This window comes from Taudactylus pleione, unplaced genomic scaffold, assembly GCF_031769625.1.
Source record: "Taudactylus pleione unplaced genomic scaffold, aTauple2 ptg000053l, whole genome shotgun sequence".
NCBI classification, from domain to species: domain Eukaryota; kingdom Metazoa; phylum Chordata; class Amphibia; order Anura; family Myobatrachidae; genus Taudactylus; species Taudactylus pleione.
In genome coordinates, this window is record NW_028284455.1 from 36,792,807 (window position 1) to 36,805,563 (window position 12,757).

Consider the following 12,757-nt stretch of genomic DNA (forward strand, 5'->3'; position numbering starts at 1 on the left):
GATGGGCACTTCTTGCGTACCTTACAGTCAAGCTGCTCCAACAAGAGCTCAATGGGGTTGAGATCTGATGACTGCGCTGGCCAATCTACTACAGAGAGAATACCAGCTGCCTGCTTCTTCCCTAAATAAAATCTTGCATAATTTGGAGGTGTACTTTGAGTCATTGTCCTGTTGGAGGTGGAAATTGGCTCCAATCAAGCGCTGTCCACAGGGTATGGCATAGCATTGCAAAATGGAGTGATAGCCTTCCTTATTCAAAATCCCTTTTACCTTGTACAAATCTCCCACTTTACCAGCACCAAAGCAGCTCCAGACCATCACATTACCTCCACCATGCTTGACAGATGGCGTCAGGCACTCTTCCAGCATCTTTTCACTTGTTCTGCGTCTCACAAATGTTCTTCTGTGTGATCCAAACACCTCAAACTTTCGATTCGTCTGTTCATAACACTTTTTTCCAATCTTCCTCTGTCCAATGTCTGTGTTCTTTTGCCCATATTAATCTTTTCCTTTTATTGGCCAGTCTCAGTATTGGTTTTTTCTTTGCCACTCTGCCTAGAAGACCAGCATCCCGGAGTTGCCTCTTCATTGTAGATGTTGACACTTGTGTTTTGCGGGTACCATTTAATGAAGCTGACAGTTGAGGACTTGTGAGGCGTCTATTTCTCAAATTAGAGACTCTAATGTACTTGTCTTCTTGCACAGTTGTGCAGCGAGGCCTCCCACTTCTCTTTGTACTCTGGTTAGAGCCTGTTTGTGCTGCTCTCTGAAGGGAGTAGTACACACAGTTGTAGGAAATGTTCCGTTTCTTGGCAATTTCTTGCATGGAATAGCCTTCATGTCTAAGAATAGACTGTCGAGTTTCATATGAAAGTTCTCTTTTTCTGGCCATTTGGAGAGTATAATCGAACCCTCAAATGTGATGCTCCATATCCTCAACTAGCTCAAAAGGAAGGCCAGTTTTATAGCTTCTCTAACGAGCGAACCCGTTTTCAGCTGTGCTAACATAATTGCACAAGGGTTTTCAAGGGTTTTCTAATTCTCCATTAGTCTTCTAACGCGCTTAGCAAACACAATGTACCATTAGAACACTGGAGTGATGGTTGCGGGAAATGGGCCTCTATACACCCAAGAGCAGTATTCAACTTGATTCGCACCCGCGATACTTTTCCACCTCCTTCCACTTTTCGCCTACTTCGCCTGTTTTGCAGGCGGAAATGTATCACGCTCGTCCCTGCGTATCCCCGTAATCAATTTGAAAGTATGCGAAAACGGGACCCGGCGAAACTGAAACAAGCGGAAAGTCCTGTCAGATTTGTGGAAATCAGCCTGACACCCTCCAAAAGATGCTCTGACATGGGGGTTAGGTATGGTTACCCCCGATTTGGCTTGCTGAAGGTATTTGATGTTTTTAAACAGGCTCAATAGCTGCTAAATAGCGTTTTTGTATAGTGGTGAAGAATAGTATCCAGGAGGTTTTTTTGCAGAAAATAACTTATCCCAGCAAATGTGGGGTACTTGAAAATGGGGGCCAGCATATTTTAAAGTTGCTAAAATTAAGTTTAAAAAAAAAAAAAAAAAAGCGAGAAAACGCCACCTGCCGCAAGCACCTGTAATGAAAAAAAACACATGGGGCATACTTGGGGACCCCCCTGGAGTCTAGTTTGCTAGTTTTTAACTTTGTCCCCCAAATTATTTTTTTTTCACCACCAAAATGAAAGTGGTTTTTTTGGGTGTTTTTAAGTGTTTATTTTTTGGGTGTTTTTTAATTTGACGCAGTTTCCCTTTGGGGCACTGTCTGAAAGCTGCATGGAGGTTACCGCAACGTTGCACCCCAAAACCCCAATTCTGCACTTTTTTCTGCCTGCTATTCATAGGCAAAACTAAGTCTTTCAAATTGAATACGGCAATACTTTTCCGCCTGGTGAAATTATGTAATCGGCAAAACCGCAGATTCCGGCTTTTCACTCCAAATTGAATACAGGCCTATGTAGATATTCCTTTAAAAACCAGACGTTTGCAGAGAATATTCATTTACCACATTAACAATGTATAGAGTGTATTTCTGATTAATATAATGTTATCTTCATTGAAAAAAACAGTGCTTTTCTTTCAAAAATAAGGACATTTCTAAGTGACCCCAAACTTTTGAACGGTAGTGTACGTTCGGTCATTTCTCAACCTCAGAATGTTCTGATCGACATTTTTCCCACAAAACTGTCCAAACTATATAGGTCAAAATCACTCCAACTGTCACTGTTAATAAAACATCACAGATTGTCTATAATGAAATGAATATACACTTAGGCCCTGATTCAGAGCCGCTCATAAGCGGCCGCTTCTTCGTTCCGAGCGATGTTTGCACAACTGCGCATGCGTACGGATCGTAATAAGCATGCGCGAACCAGTCAGTGCGGCCGAAAATCGTTTGTTCGCTAAATAGCGAATGCCTGCTATTTTGAGTGACAGGAGGAGGCGTATGTGGGTGGTAACGGGGGAAGGTGCTTGAAAACGGGGAGTGGAGATCCGAACGCAGGCGTGCTTAAAGGTCAAAACGGGCGTTTTAAGGGTGTGCATAATTAATACAGCAGCGTCATTGACCACGTCACTGGGTTATTTTATAGTCAGAACGCTGGTCGATGTACTCGATTAATCTAATAAATAGCGGACATGACGTAGGATGCGAGCGGCCAGGGGGCGTAGTTTTCCAAAAAACGTCCGCATGTTTTGTTCGCTCGTTCAGACCTAGAGGCGTAAACAGACCACAAAGAGCGAACGGTTCATTTGAATAGCCACCCCTTTTTTCTGACCGAGCGAGCGCAAATAGCGTCCGGCTCTGAATCAGGCCCTTAGTACAGATGTGCCCTCATACATCTAGGAGGTATATTTACTAAAGTGAGAGTTTTAGAAGTGGAGATGTCGCCATAGATTCTACTTAACAGTTAACTAGCACCTTCTAGAAGATAAGAGCTAGAATCCAATTGGTTGCTATGGGCAACATCTCCACTTTAGACTAAACAGAATTAAAACATACAAAAGCACTTTTCAGAGAAACACACAAACAAAAAATGGAGTTAAGCATTAGAACTGGAAATGTCATTGGCATTATACATTTTTTATAAAAACACTAGTTTAGAGGCCTTTTCAGCTTTGGAGTGAACTAAACCTATAGAATAAAAAATTCTTTCTACACTAGCTGAAGATACTTGAGCAGTCAGAAGTTGTTCAATAATGGGAAATACATTAGGATTAACTTTTTTCAATTGTACTTTTTTTTTTGCTCGTCCACCATTCATAAGATGACACTTGTGACACGACAGAGACTTATGGAGCATACACACGGTCAGATTTGTCAGACTTGTCAGATGAACGACTGAACGATTTGAACGATTTTACCAAAGTTTTGAACGATTGAACGATTTTTGACTGCATTAAAATGAATGGAATCGTCCAAGTCTGACTGCAAACCCATCAGATGTCAGATATCGTTATCTGACAAACGGGAACGCGCATCGTTGATCGTCCATCGTTCAGGCATGTCAGATATGAACGATTTTCCTTCAGATATGAACGACTGAACGATTTTTAAATCGTTATCGTTCATATCTGAAGGAAAAATCTGATCGTGTGTATGCACCATAAGGGGTCTATTTACTAAACAGTGATAGTAGACAGAGTGAAAAGTGGTAAGAAAGTGATAAGGTGCCAGCCAATAGACCCCTAATGCTGAGTACACACTGGCCGATATATTGGCCGATCAATTGATCGGCCAATATATCGTGCCACCATCGGCCAGTGTGTACAGGCGAAATGTCTGCAGACATATCTGTCCATCGGCAAGTGTGTACGGGCAATCAGCCGATCGCCCGTACACAGGGGTGCAGGGGGGGGGGGAGCCGCAAGCGGGTACTACTTACCCGGGTCCGGCACAACTCCCCATCCACAGCAGCCCAGCCGACGTTGCTATGTGCTGGGCTGCACTGGAGACTGTCCGAGGCTGCTAAAGCATCAGCCCGATCAGTCTCCTATGCCAAAGGGGGGCGCGATCATGCTCATCGCACCCCCCATTGGCTGTGCACCTTATCACTTTCTTATCACTTTTCACTCTGTCTGCTAACACTGCTTAGTAAATAGACCCCTAAGACATTTGTCCCCAAGTCTTTCTTTCTAGCACTCATCTCAATAGGACTGAAGGTTTTGTACTGATATACAAAGGTAAACATGGAGATTAAACCATGAGGTGTTTCTCTGTATATTGCCTGTTTTATGTGTTGGTGTTTACTCTTTAAGATTGAGTATGTTAGCTGTGGTTTTTTTTTCCTGCCCTATGGGATTGATGGGGGAGAAGTCTTCGCTTGATGCAAGGCAGATTTATCACCTCTCTTATCTGGTTCATACTCCCTATATCTTTATAGTGTGTGTGATTTACTGCATTAGCTCAGCTTACTCCGATAAAGATCAGAAGTAACAAGAACGTGGAATAATACCAGTCACAGCATTGTGCCTATATAGTCACAGCATAATAAAATAACCAGAGTGGTTTAAAAAAAAAAAAAAATTTGGTTTAAACCGAGGTGGTTTATTTTAAACCAGCCAACCCTGACTGAAACACAAAACCGCACAGAAATTGTCGGGTCTTCATTTAAATTTAATTACGTTTAAAATATTTTTTTTAAATATATTTTATTTTAAAGAAATATACCTAGGGGATGTTTTGCATCCCCCCAACCCCCCTGTCCATAGGCCCCAATAGTAATTTAATGCCTCATCCCACCATCAAAAATACCCCCCCCCCCCAGTGTCGAAAGATCCCCAGCAATAACAACGCCCACACTCCTAGTGGTAATAGGACCCTGTGGTAGAGCCTCCACCCTCACCCCCAGGGACAATGGGTGCCCAATTTAGTCCCCCCCCCTCCCCATGTCTCACATTTTTTTTATTTTTTTTTTAGATAACCCCACACCCCCAGCCAAAAAAAAATATTTTAATGACCTGCATTTGCCAGGGCCACAAAATGCCCCCACGCCCGTCACTCCCCTCCCACTAGCCCCACCCCCTCCAATTTGCGAAGCATATGGCAGGGGGGAGTGATCATCAGTCCCCTCTGCTGCAGCTGATCTCTGCACACACACAGAGATCAGCATACTGACGCATACGTCTCAGAGTGCCGTTTGCATGGCATTCTGGGGCGCAATCCCGGCAGTGGTGTCACAGGCTGCCGTACAACTGCAGAGGGGTATGGGGAGTCAGAGAAGATCCATTCTGCACTTGTGCAGAACGGATCTCCTCTGCTAAAGCCGGCGGACAGAGCAGGCTGGCGTGGTCGTATATGAAGCGGCCTTGCCAGATGAAGCACTTCTGGCTCTGGTCGGTCGCCTTGTATGCAATGCACCAGATAAGTGATTAAGCACAATGAAACTTGGAGTGAGAAAAAGACACGGTCACTGCAACCCATCACTTCGTATCTCAGATCAGACTCAGTCACACATCAAATTGATCAGTGAAATGTAGCAGAGTGTTTTTTTCCACTTCCATTTGCTTTATTTATGCGAATAAGAGGCACATTTTGATCGAAAAAGACTATCGGCACAGGCGAGTCACCCGGACCCTAGTGTACCTGAAGCCACAGTGTAGGAGGACACATCTGTACATACCAAAATGCAGGGGGAAACAGAAATGTAGCCATACAATATACAAGCTCCACTGACTCATACATACCAATGTCACAAGAGAATTCATAGATGTGGGGTTTCTGAAGGAGCCCCAGTTGGCACATACAAGTCAGAGCATTGAGAGCCTTAAATATCACAAACTCTTCAACGTCACTCAGTCCTTGCTGGAGAAGTGGTTTTAAGATAGAAGAACTCTGCCACCCCACATATGCTGCTACCCCTGGCAAAACAGAATCAATTCAACACAGAGGTTACTTAGTGTACAAACGTTTAATAAATAATATGTGACAAATATGGTGTGTGATTGTCCACTGCATTAAGCTTTTATATTTTATATACTTTACATACATATTTATGGCAAGACTTTATCTTCGCTTTTAGAAGGCATTAGTTTACTTGTAACTGAAGCAATATAATGAATGCTTATAAAGTATGGAAATAGAAGCGCTTGTAAATGATCTGTTATAAAGTATTAAATTATAAATGATAAATGAATGAATGATTAAATAATAACTGAGGACGAATGTTAAATAACATACACCAACAATCAACATGTATAGACAGACACTGATGTTTAAAAAGCTCTCTTGTGAAAAATTATGGTGTTAACAGGATGGCATCCCCGATAAAGCAGCACGCTGGAATAGCTAGCAAATGCTAACCCTACCTTTCCCTATGTTGCCGCACTTCGTGATTCTCAGCGCCGGATCCTCTTCTGGCTCTAACTTCAGACCTTTAGTCTGGCAACCAGGCAACAGGCAGAATCCTAATCTCTAAACAGAGTTTTATAAAACAACCAATCACAGAGATCCACCAGGAATAAAAGGAGGACTGACCCCAGCATATGGACACCTTGAAAAAGTCTAAGTACGAAACGCGTTGGTGACCAGTTTTGTGGACATTTGGATTATCCCCCCCACCCCTGACGTCATACCCCAGCAGGCGCAATTCCAGAGCACGAGCTGCACTCAGCCGGAGAGCGCTCATACAGCAGTGGGATTAGCGCCGGGACACGGCTGAAGCGGGACCCACCGAACGGCTCACTGACTAAAGGTCTGAAGTTAGAGCCAGAAGAGGATCCGGGGCTGAGAATCACGAAGTGCGGCAACATAGGGAAAGGTAGGGTTAGCGTTTGCTAGCTATTCCAGCGTGCTGCTTTATCGGGGATGCCATCCTGTTAACACCATAATTTTTCACAAGAGAGCTTTTTAAACATCAGTGTCTGTCTATACATGTTGATTGTTGGTGTATGTTATTTAACATTGGTCGTCAGTTATTATTTAATTATTCATTCATTTATCATTTATAATTTAATACTTTATAACAGATCATTTACAAGCGCTTCTATTTCCATACTTTATTGCTTTATGTAGCCAGTTTACTGACTACACTAATAGGAAGCTGCTACATTTGGGAGCGCTAGATATTGTTAATGAATGCTTATAAATACAAATAAATGAACATCTACATATACTATTCAGTTCTTAATGCAGCTAATATTCTGTTCTCCTTTAACATTGTCAGTGTTAGAAAGTTCTATGTTTACAAAAAGAATATGTTACGGACTCACATTCCAAGTCAGGGCATAATACAGCAAAGGTAATTGATTGGGAATTCAGGTCTAATGATTTGTTATTTGGGAGACATCTAGACTTTGAGGATTTGGGATAGAAATATCTGCTCCTATAACCTTTACTATGTAGTGTTGCAACCATTTACCATTATATGTAAAGATCAATGTGCAAACTTAAGTAGTGTGATACTTTCATCCACTGTCTGTATTTGCGTGTATAAAACGCCGGTCTAAGCAGACGTTATTTGTAAGCTCTCCAGCAGACTAAGATGTAAGTTCCCTGGTACCCTTTGCCTGAAGATTATGGAACATTTTACATTGCTTTGAGACTGGCTTTCTGGGATTTCCTGCACTGGTATTTGTAAAGTTAAGTAAACTATGTCCTATTTCTTTTAGTCTACATAACATAGTAAAACAGTTTAGTAAATATGAAAGACAAAATGGGAGATGCAGTTATTGAATTAAGCCTTGAATATCAACAATGTGTAGTTATTCACTAACGAGAGTAAAAAAATTATAGAAATTACCGGAGGAGAAAAAGGGGAGAATAGTAAGGTAAATGAGATATATATAGTCTTTTTATATATATATATATATATATATATATATATATATATATATATATATATAGTCTTCATTCTTTTAAATGGTTATTGGTTAACAAAGTGATAAAATACAACTGCAAAGAGATAAACCCTTACAATACACTAGTGGTATGTAATAACCTCGGTAATACTGGGGCGGATTCAGCAGAGGACGCAGGCGTGGATACTCAAACACAGTTTTCCTATTATCAGGTATTTGCGCATGGGCAGGCCAACAATAAGCTGTGGTTTACTCAGCTGGCCAGTGCTGCACAACATCGATGGTCGCGATGGTGATCCCAGGCAGCAACCTCAGTCGCAGCACTAGGATCGCAGATGCTGACAGGAGGAGTCTCTTCGCTTCAGACATCTCTTGCAGCATTTAATTTTAGCATTATGTAATTGCACAGCGGCTTGTGTGTGCGGCTTTCCATTTCCTTCCACTGCTGAATCAGCCCCACAGTTAGGAAATTGCTGTAGGTAAATTACCTATAAAGGGGCATTGTGCAGTTTCAGAAAACTGTAGGCAGCCTTTAATTTAGCATTTTAGCCACTTTAATAAATCAAAGCAGTGTTAATAATCCATAAACATTACTAATAACACTTTTATTTCTAAGTGGAACAAAGTAAAAATCCTCAATAAATGATGGAACTTGCAAAGTATTTGTTGAAAGGAAAAACTAAAAAACAACATAAAACTAATATGGTTACAATACTACACACTTCTTAGTGATCTATCACTCCCACTTTTATACAGTTGCATAGAATACATACCAACAATGCTGTCAAAGAAAGCTCCTCTGAGATGCCAGTCGTTCTTATCATTGAGGAAGGTAATCATATGAGAAAGAAGAACATCATTGGCTTTTTGGCGACCAAAGAACACACAGAGTCTTGTTATCCCATTCTCCATTAATGTCTGTTTTACGATATTCTCCGGGTCACTCAGTAATGTCACCACTTTTTGCTGGACCATCTCATGTAAAGCCTGCAACTCTGCACAAACAATACACCATACATAAAACAAGAGATATGGTAAGAACTTACCTTTGTTATCTCTGTTTCTACGAAGTCCATAGGGTCCATAGGGTTGACCTTGGGGTATAGGTTGGGAACCAAATCCGGGCACCACGCAGTTAAAGCTTTTAGCTCCCAGGATGCACTTGGGTCCACTCTCCCTATAACCCCACCCCCCAGCCAGAGGCACCTCAGTTTGTAAGTAGCCAAAGGCCGGAGGAGAGAAAAAGAGAGAGAAAACTGGAACACTCTAGAACCATACTCACAGAAAAGGAGACGGGAAACCGGTGACCAGTAACACAGCCCATATGAAGCCAGGTGCGTCAGGGTGGGCGCCCTGTGGACCCTATGGACTTCGTAGAAACAGAGATAACAAAGGTAAGTTCTTACCATATCTCTTGTTTTCTACTTCAGGGTCCATAGGGGGTCCACAGGGTTGACCTTGGGGATGTCCCAAAGCAGTTCAACCAAGGGTGGGGACGCTCCTGTGCTGAGAGGAGAATCCGTCGCCAAAAAGGAAGCATCCAGAGAGGCAAAGGAAACCAATGCCTAGAACCTTAAAAAGGTATGGACAGAAGACCACGTGGACACCTAGTAAGGCAAAACAGCCGAGGCGCCACAACGAGCCGCCCACGAGGGTTACATGGCCCGAGAAACAACAAGCCTCAACGACAGAAATGCCTACCTATGGGTAGGCCCCTGAGGAAGACATACGAGGCCATCCAGCCAACATTTCATTATAGGCCGGCCATCGTTTCCTGTGAAAACCAGAAACCGCAGACCACCAATAAGGAGTCCGATTACCATAAGGAACTTGAACGGATCATATAAAGCCAAAGAGGCCGGACCACAGTCAATGAGGCCACACCAGCCGAGAAGACTGGGGACTGAATGGCCGTACCATAAGTTCCAGAATAATATGGAACCTAAAAACCACTCTAAGAAGAAATACAGGGCGAGAGCAACTCACACCCTGACATGATGCCCTCCAGAAGAGGGAGCCACATGAGAACGCTCCCAATTCAGACACTCTCCTGGTTGATTTAAACACCCTGAGAGAGAGAGAGCTTAAACAATAGACCATGTGTTCCATTGACTGTCCCCAGAGGGAACAAAGAACCACTACTAACTCCCCAGGAGTCCCTAGGGAGGACAAGTGGAGGCATAATCCAGAAAACACTCCAAAGGATGAACTGGATACCAGAGCGGAGCAATTCCATATCTTAACCATACCGACAGTGTAGAGATCCGCACTGTCAGGAAGGCCAGGCCAAGGGTGAAACCCAAGCCAGCCGGAAGGAATGCCAGAATATCTGAAAATCCTGGACACCGGAGGATCGTATCGACAGGTACGATACCATAAGAATTATGTATGCCACAGTCCGTGGCAGATCCCAGCAAAGTCTGGCCTATCTGCTCTAAACATCTCAATGAAGACAGAGCCAGGGAAGCCATAGGACCACAGTAGGGGCGCAGTCAAAGACAAACGATCCAGGTCCAGGGAAAAACAAGGACCCTGAGACAACAGGTCCAGATAGTGAAGCAGTAGGAACGGAGTATCGATGAGGAGACTCCGAAAATCTTAGTACCAGTGATGTCTGGGACGAACTGGAGCCCCCAGAAGGAAAGCCCCTCCGTCTCGAATTAAACTTCCGAAGACCTCGAGGAAGAAGGGAGACCGGAGGACACAGGTACACAAAGTGGAAGGACCACTTCACTGACAAAGAGTCACTGAAGGTAGCTTCAGTACTCCTGGAGCTGGACTGTAACACCGGTAATGTGTGATCAACTCAGAAGGCCATGAGGATCAATCCCCTCAGGGAGGCCCCCTCTGCTCACCAGGAGTTGAAACCTCTCTTGGAGAAGAGACTAGTCCCCGGGATGCACGTCGCAACGGCTGAGGAAGCCCGCTTCCCAATGTAGAGCTCCGGGAATAAACACTGCAGAGTTGGCCAGGAGAAGACCCTTGGACTATGTCAGAATGGATGACATACCTGACATTGCCACCCAACTACCAGTGTTGCCTAGATGGAAGTCACTGTTGTGACACTGTCGGACTGAACCTATTCAGGTTTACCGTGACATATGGGTTAGGCCAGAGTAAAGGTCCAAGACAGCCTAAAGTATCAACAAGTTAAGTGGCAGGGCAGAAACGACAGACGTCCAACTGCCCCGAAACGAATGCGGACCAGACACTGTCTGTAGCAAAGAACACCCTGGACGAGATGGCCATAGCCACCCGGACAGAGACCAACTCGCCTCCGGAGAAAGTATCATCGTTCGAACAGCGATCCGATGGGAAAAACTCGATCCATCTGGAGGGGAGTCAATTATGGCAAGGCCTGGAATGGAACTGAGCACATTCCACCCTACCAAAAGGTAGACACTCTGGTAGACCGCGCATCACAAACAGTAATGACATATGTCGAATGCGTAGATATCCGCACACTCCAAGTTGAAGAGTGGAGATCTTGTCTTACGCCAGAAAAATTCTCAGAGTCTGAGAATCCAGCAGTGCTCCCAGATGAAGAAAACCCTGTGAGGGATGTAGGGAGGACTTTTTCTCCGTTGACTAATTATCTGTGCCGAGAACAAGCCACGGTTATCCTGACCTGGCGGTAAAGTACCTTGGTGATCCTGCTAAAAGCAGGAGACCGTCCAGAGAAAGGAGCATTCGGATACCCTGAACAGGTGAACTGTCAGAAAATCCATAAGGCTGGTAAACCCCGGTGGAGTTGAGGACAGTCCCAAAAGGCAGAGCCCGAAACTTACAAGTGTTGCTGTGGCACAGCAAACCTGAACCCATGCTGATGAGATGGCTCTGTATGTACCCGTAGGTACGCATCCTAAATACTCAGATATACCCTAAAATCCCCAGGTTCCAAACGTCGGATGATGGAGCATGGACGATTCCACCTGAGTCCAGGCACCGTTGGAATCTATTCAGGGATTTGAGACAGAGTATAGGCAAATGAGGACCAGTCGGTCACCGCCCCAGAAAGAAAGTAGAACAACCAGTCCCTCGCTGAGATAGTGAGGTTGGCCGAAATAGCTCTGCTTACCACAAAGACTGTATAGCTTTCTGGGATTGTAAGGCCCTGATCAGGTCTGAAGAAGGGCCCGTGTAACAATGCCTGTGAGGAGGCTGCCTGAGCAATGAGAGGCCGTTGAGAATCAGTACCTCACTCTGGAAATTCCCCAGATGTAGACCTGTCCCGTCAGGCTGAGGGTATATCCTCAGGTGTAGAAACAGGGTCGTCCGGAAGTCCAGGACTGCTCGGTACTGGATATGGTGGCCCCCATGGAGGCCGACAGCCTAGGAAAAAACAGGCCTTTAGGCTGACCCTGAGGACAAAAAGACTTAACAGAGTTAGTCCGAATGTAGTGGGAGTAGCTAAAGACGGTATCTCCCCATTAGTGATACTGCCAATGATGCAACGATCTTGTCAAGGTCAGGACCAAACAAGATCTTCCCCATGGAAGGAGTGTGCACCTCTGCTTTCCCATAACGCAGCCATAGGGTACTGCGGCGGATACAGACGCCGCCAAAACCCTGAAAGTTAGAAGACCGGCATCCCATGAGGTAATCCCACATATGACCACTGCATATTTTATGTGAGCGGCAAACGATATTTGAACCTCAGGACGTGTTGGAGGGGAAAAACGTCACAAAAGCATCACCATGCGATGGCCATGGTAGGACGGGCAACAGGCCCTGAAAACGAGTACATTGATTTCAGGCAAAGTTACCACCTACGGATCCGTAAAATCCGTCCAGGCCGGGATGGGAGGCGTATTAATGCCTGTAACCCGATGCTTAACATACAAATCCATCCCAGAAGGGGATTTCCATTACTTGTGAGGACCCTCAGGGAATGGGAAACAGGAGGCCTTTGTGACTCCTCGTATCT

At 44.3% G+C, this 12,757-nt stretch overlaps 1 protein-coding gene across 1 annotated transcript in view; it reads right to left on the reverse strand.

Moving 5' to 3' along the window:
- The window catches only part of PIK3R4 (phosphoinositide-3-kinase regulatory subunit 4), an 86,128-nt gene that overhangs the window by 50,345 nt on the left and 23,026 nt on the right, over positions 1-12,757 (reverse strand). Inside the window, exons 6-7 of the mRNA XM_088462797.1 lie at positions 8,604-8,825; positions 5,719-5,892 (exon numbers count right to left, since the gene is read on the reverse strand). Coding sequence (XP_088318923.1) covers positions 5,719-5,892; positions 8,604-8,825 — 396 coding nt within the window. The remainder of the gene's footprint in view (positions 1-5,718; positions 5,893-8,603; positions 8,826-12,757) is intronic.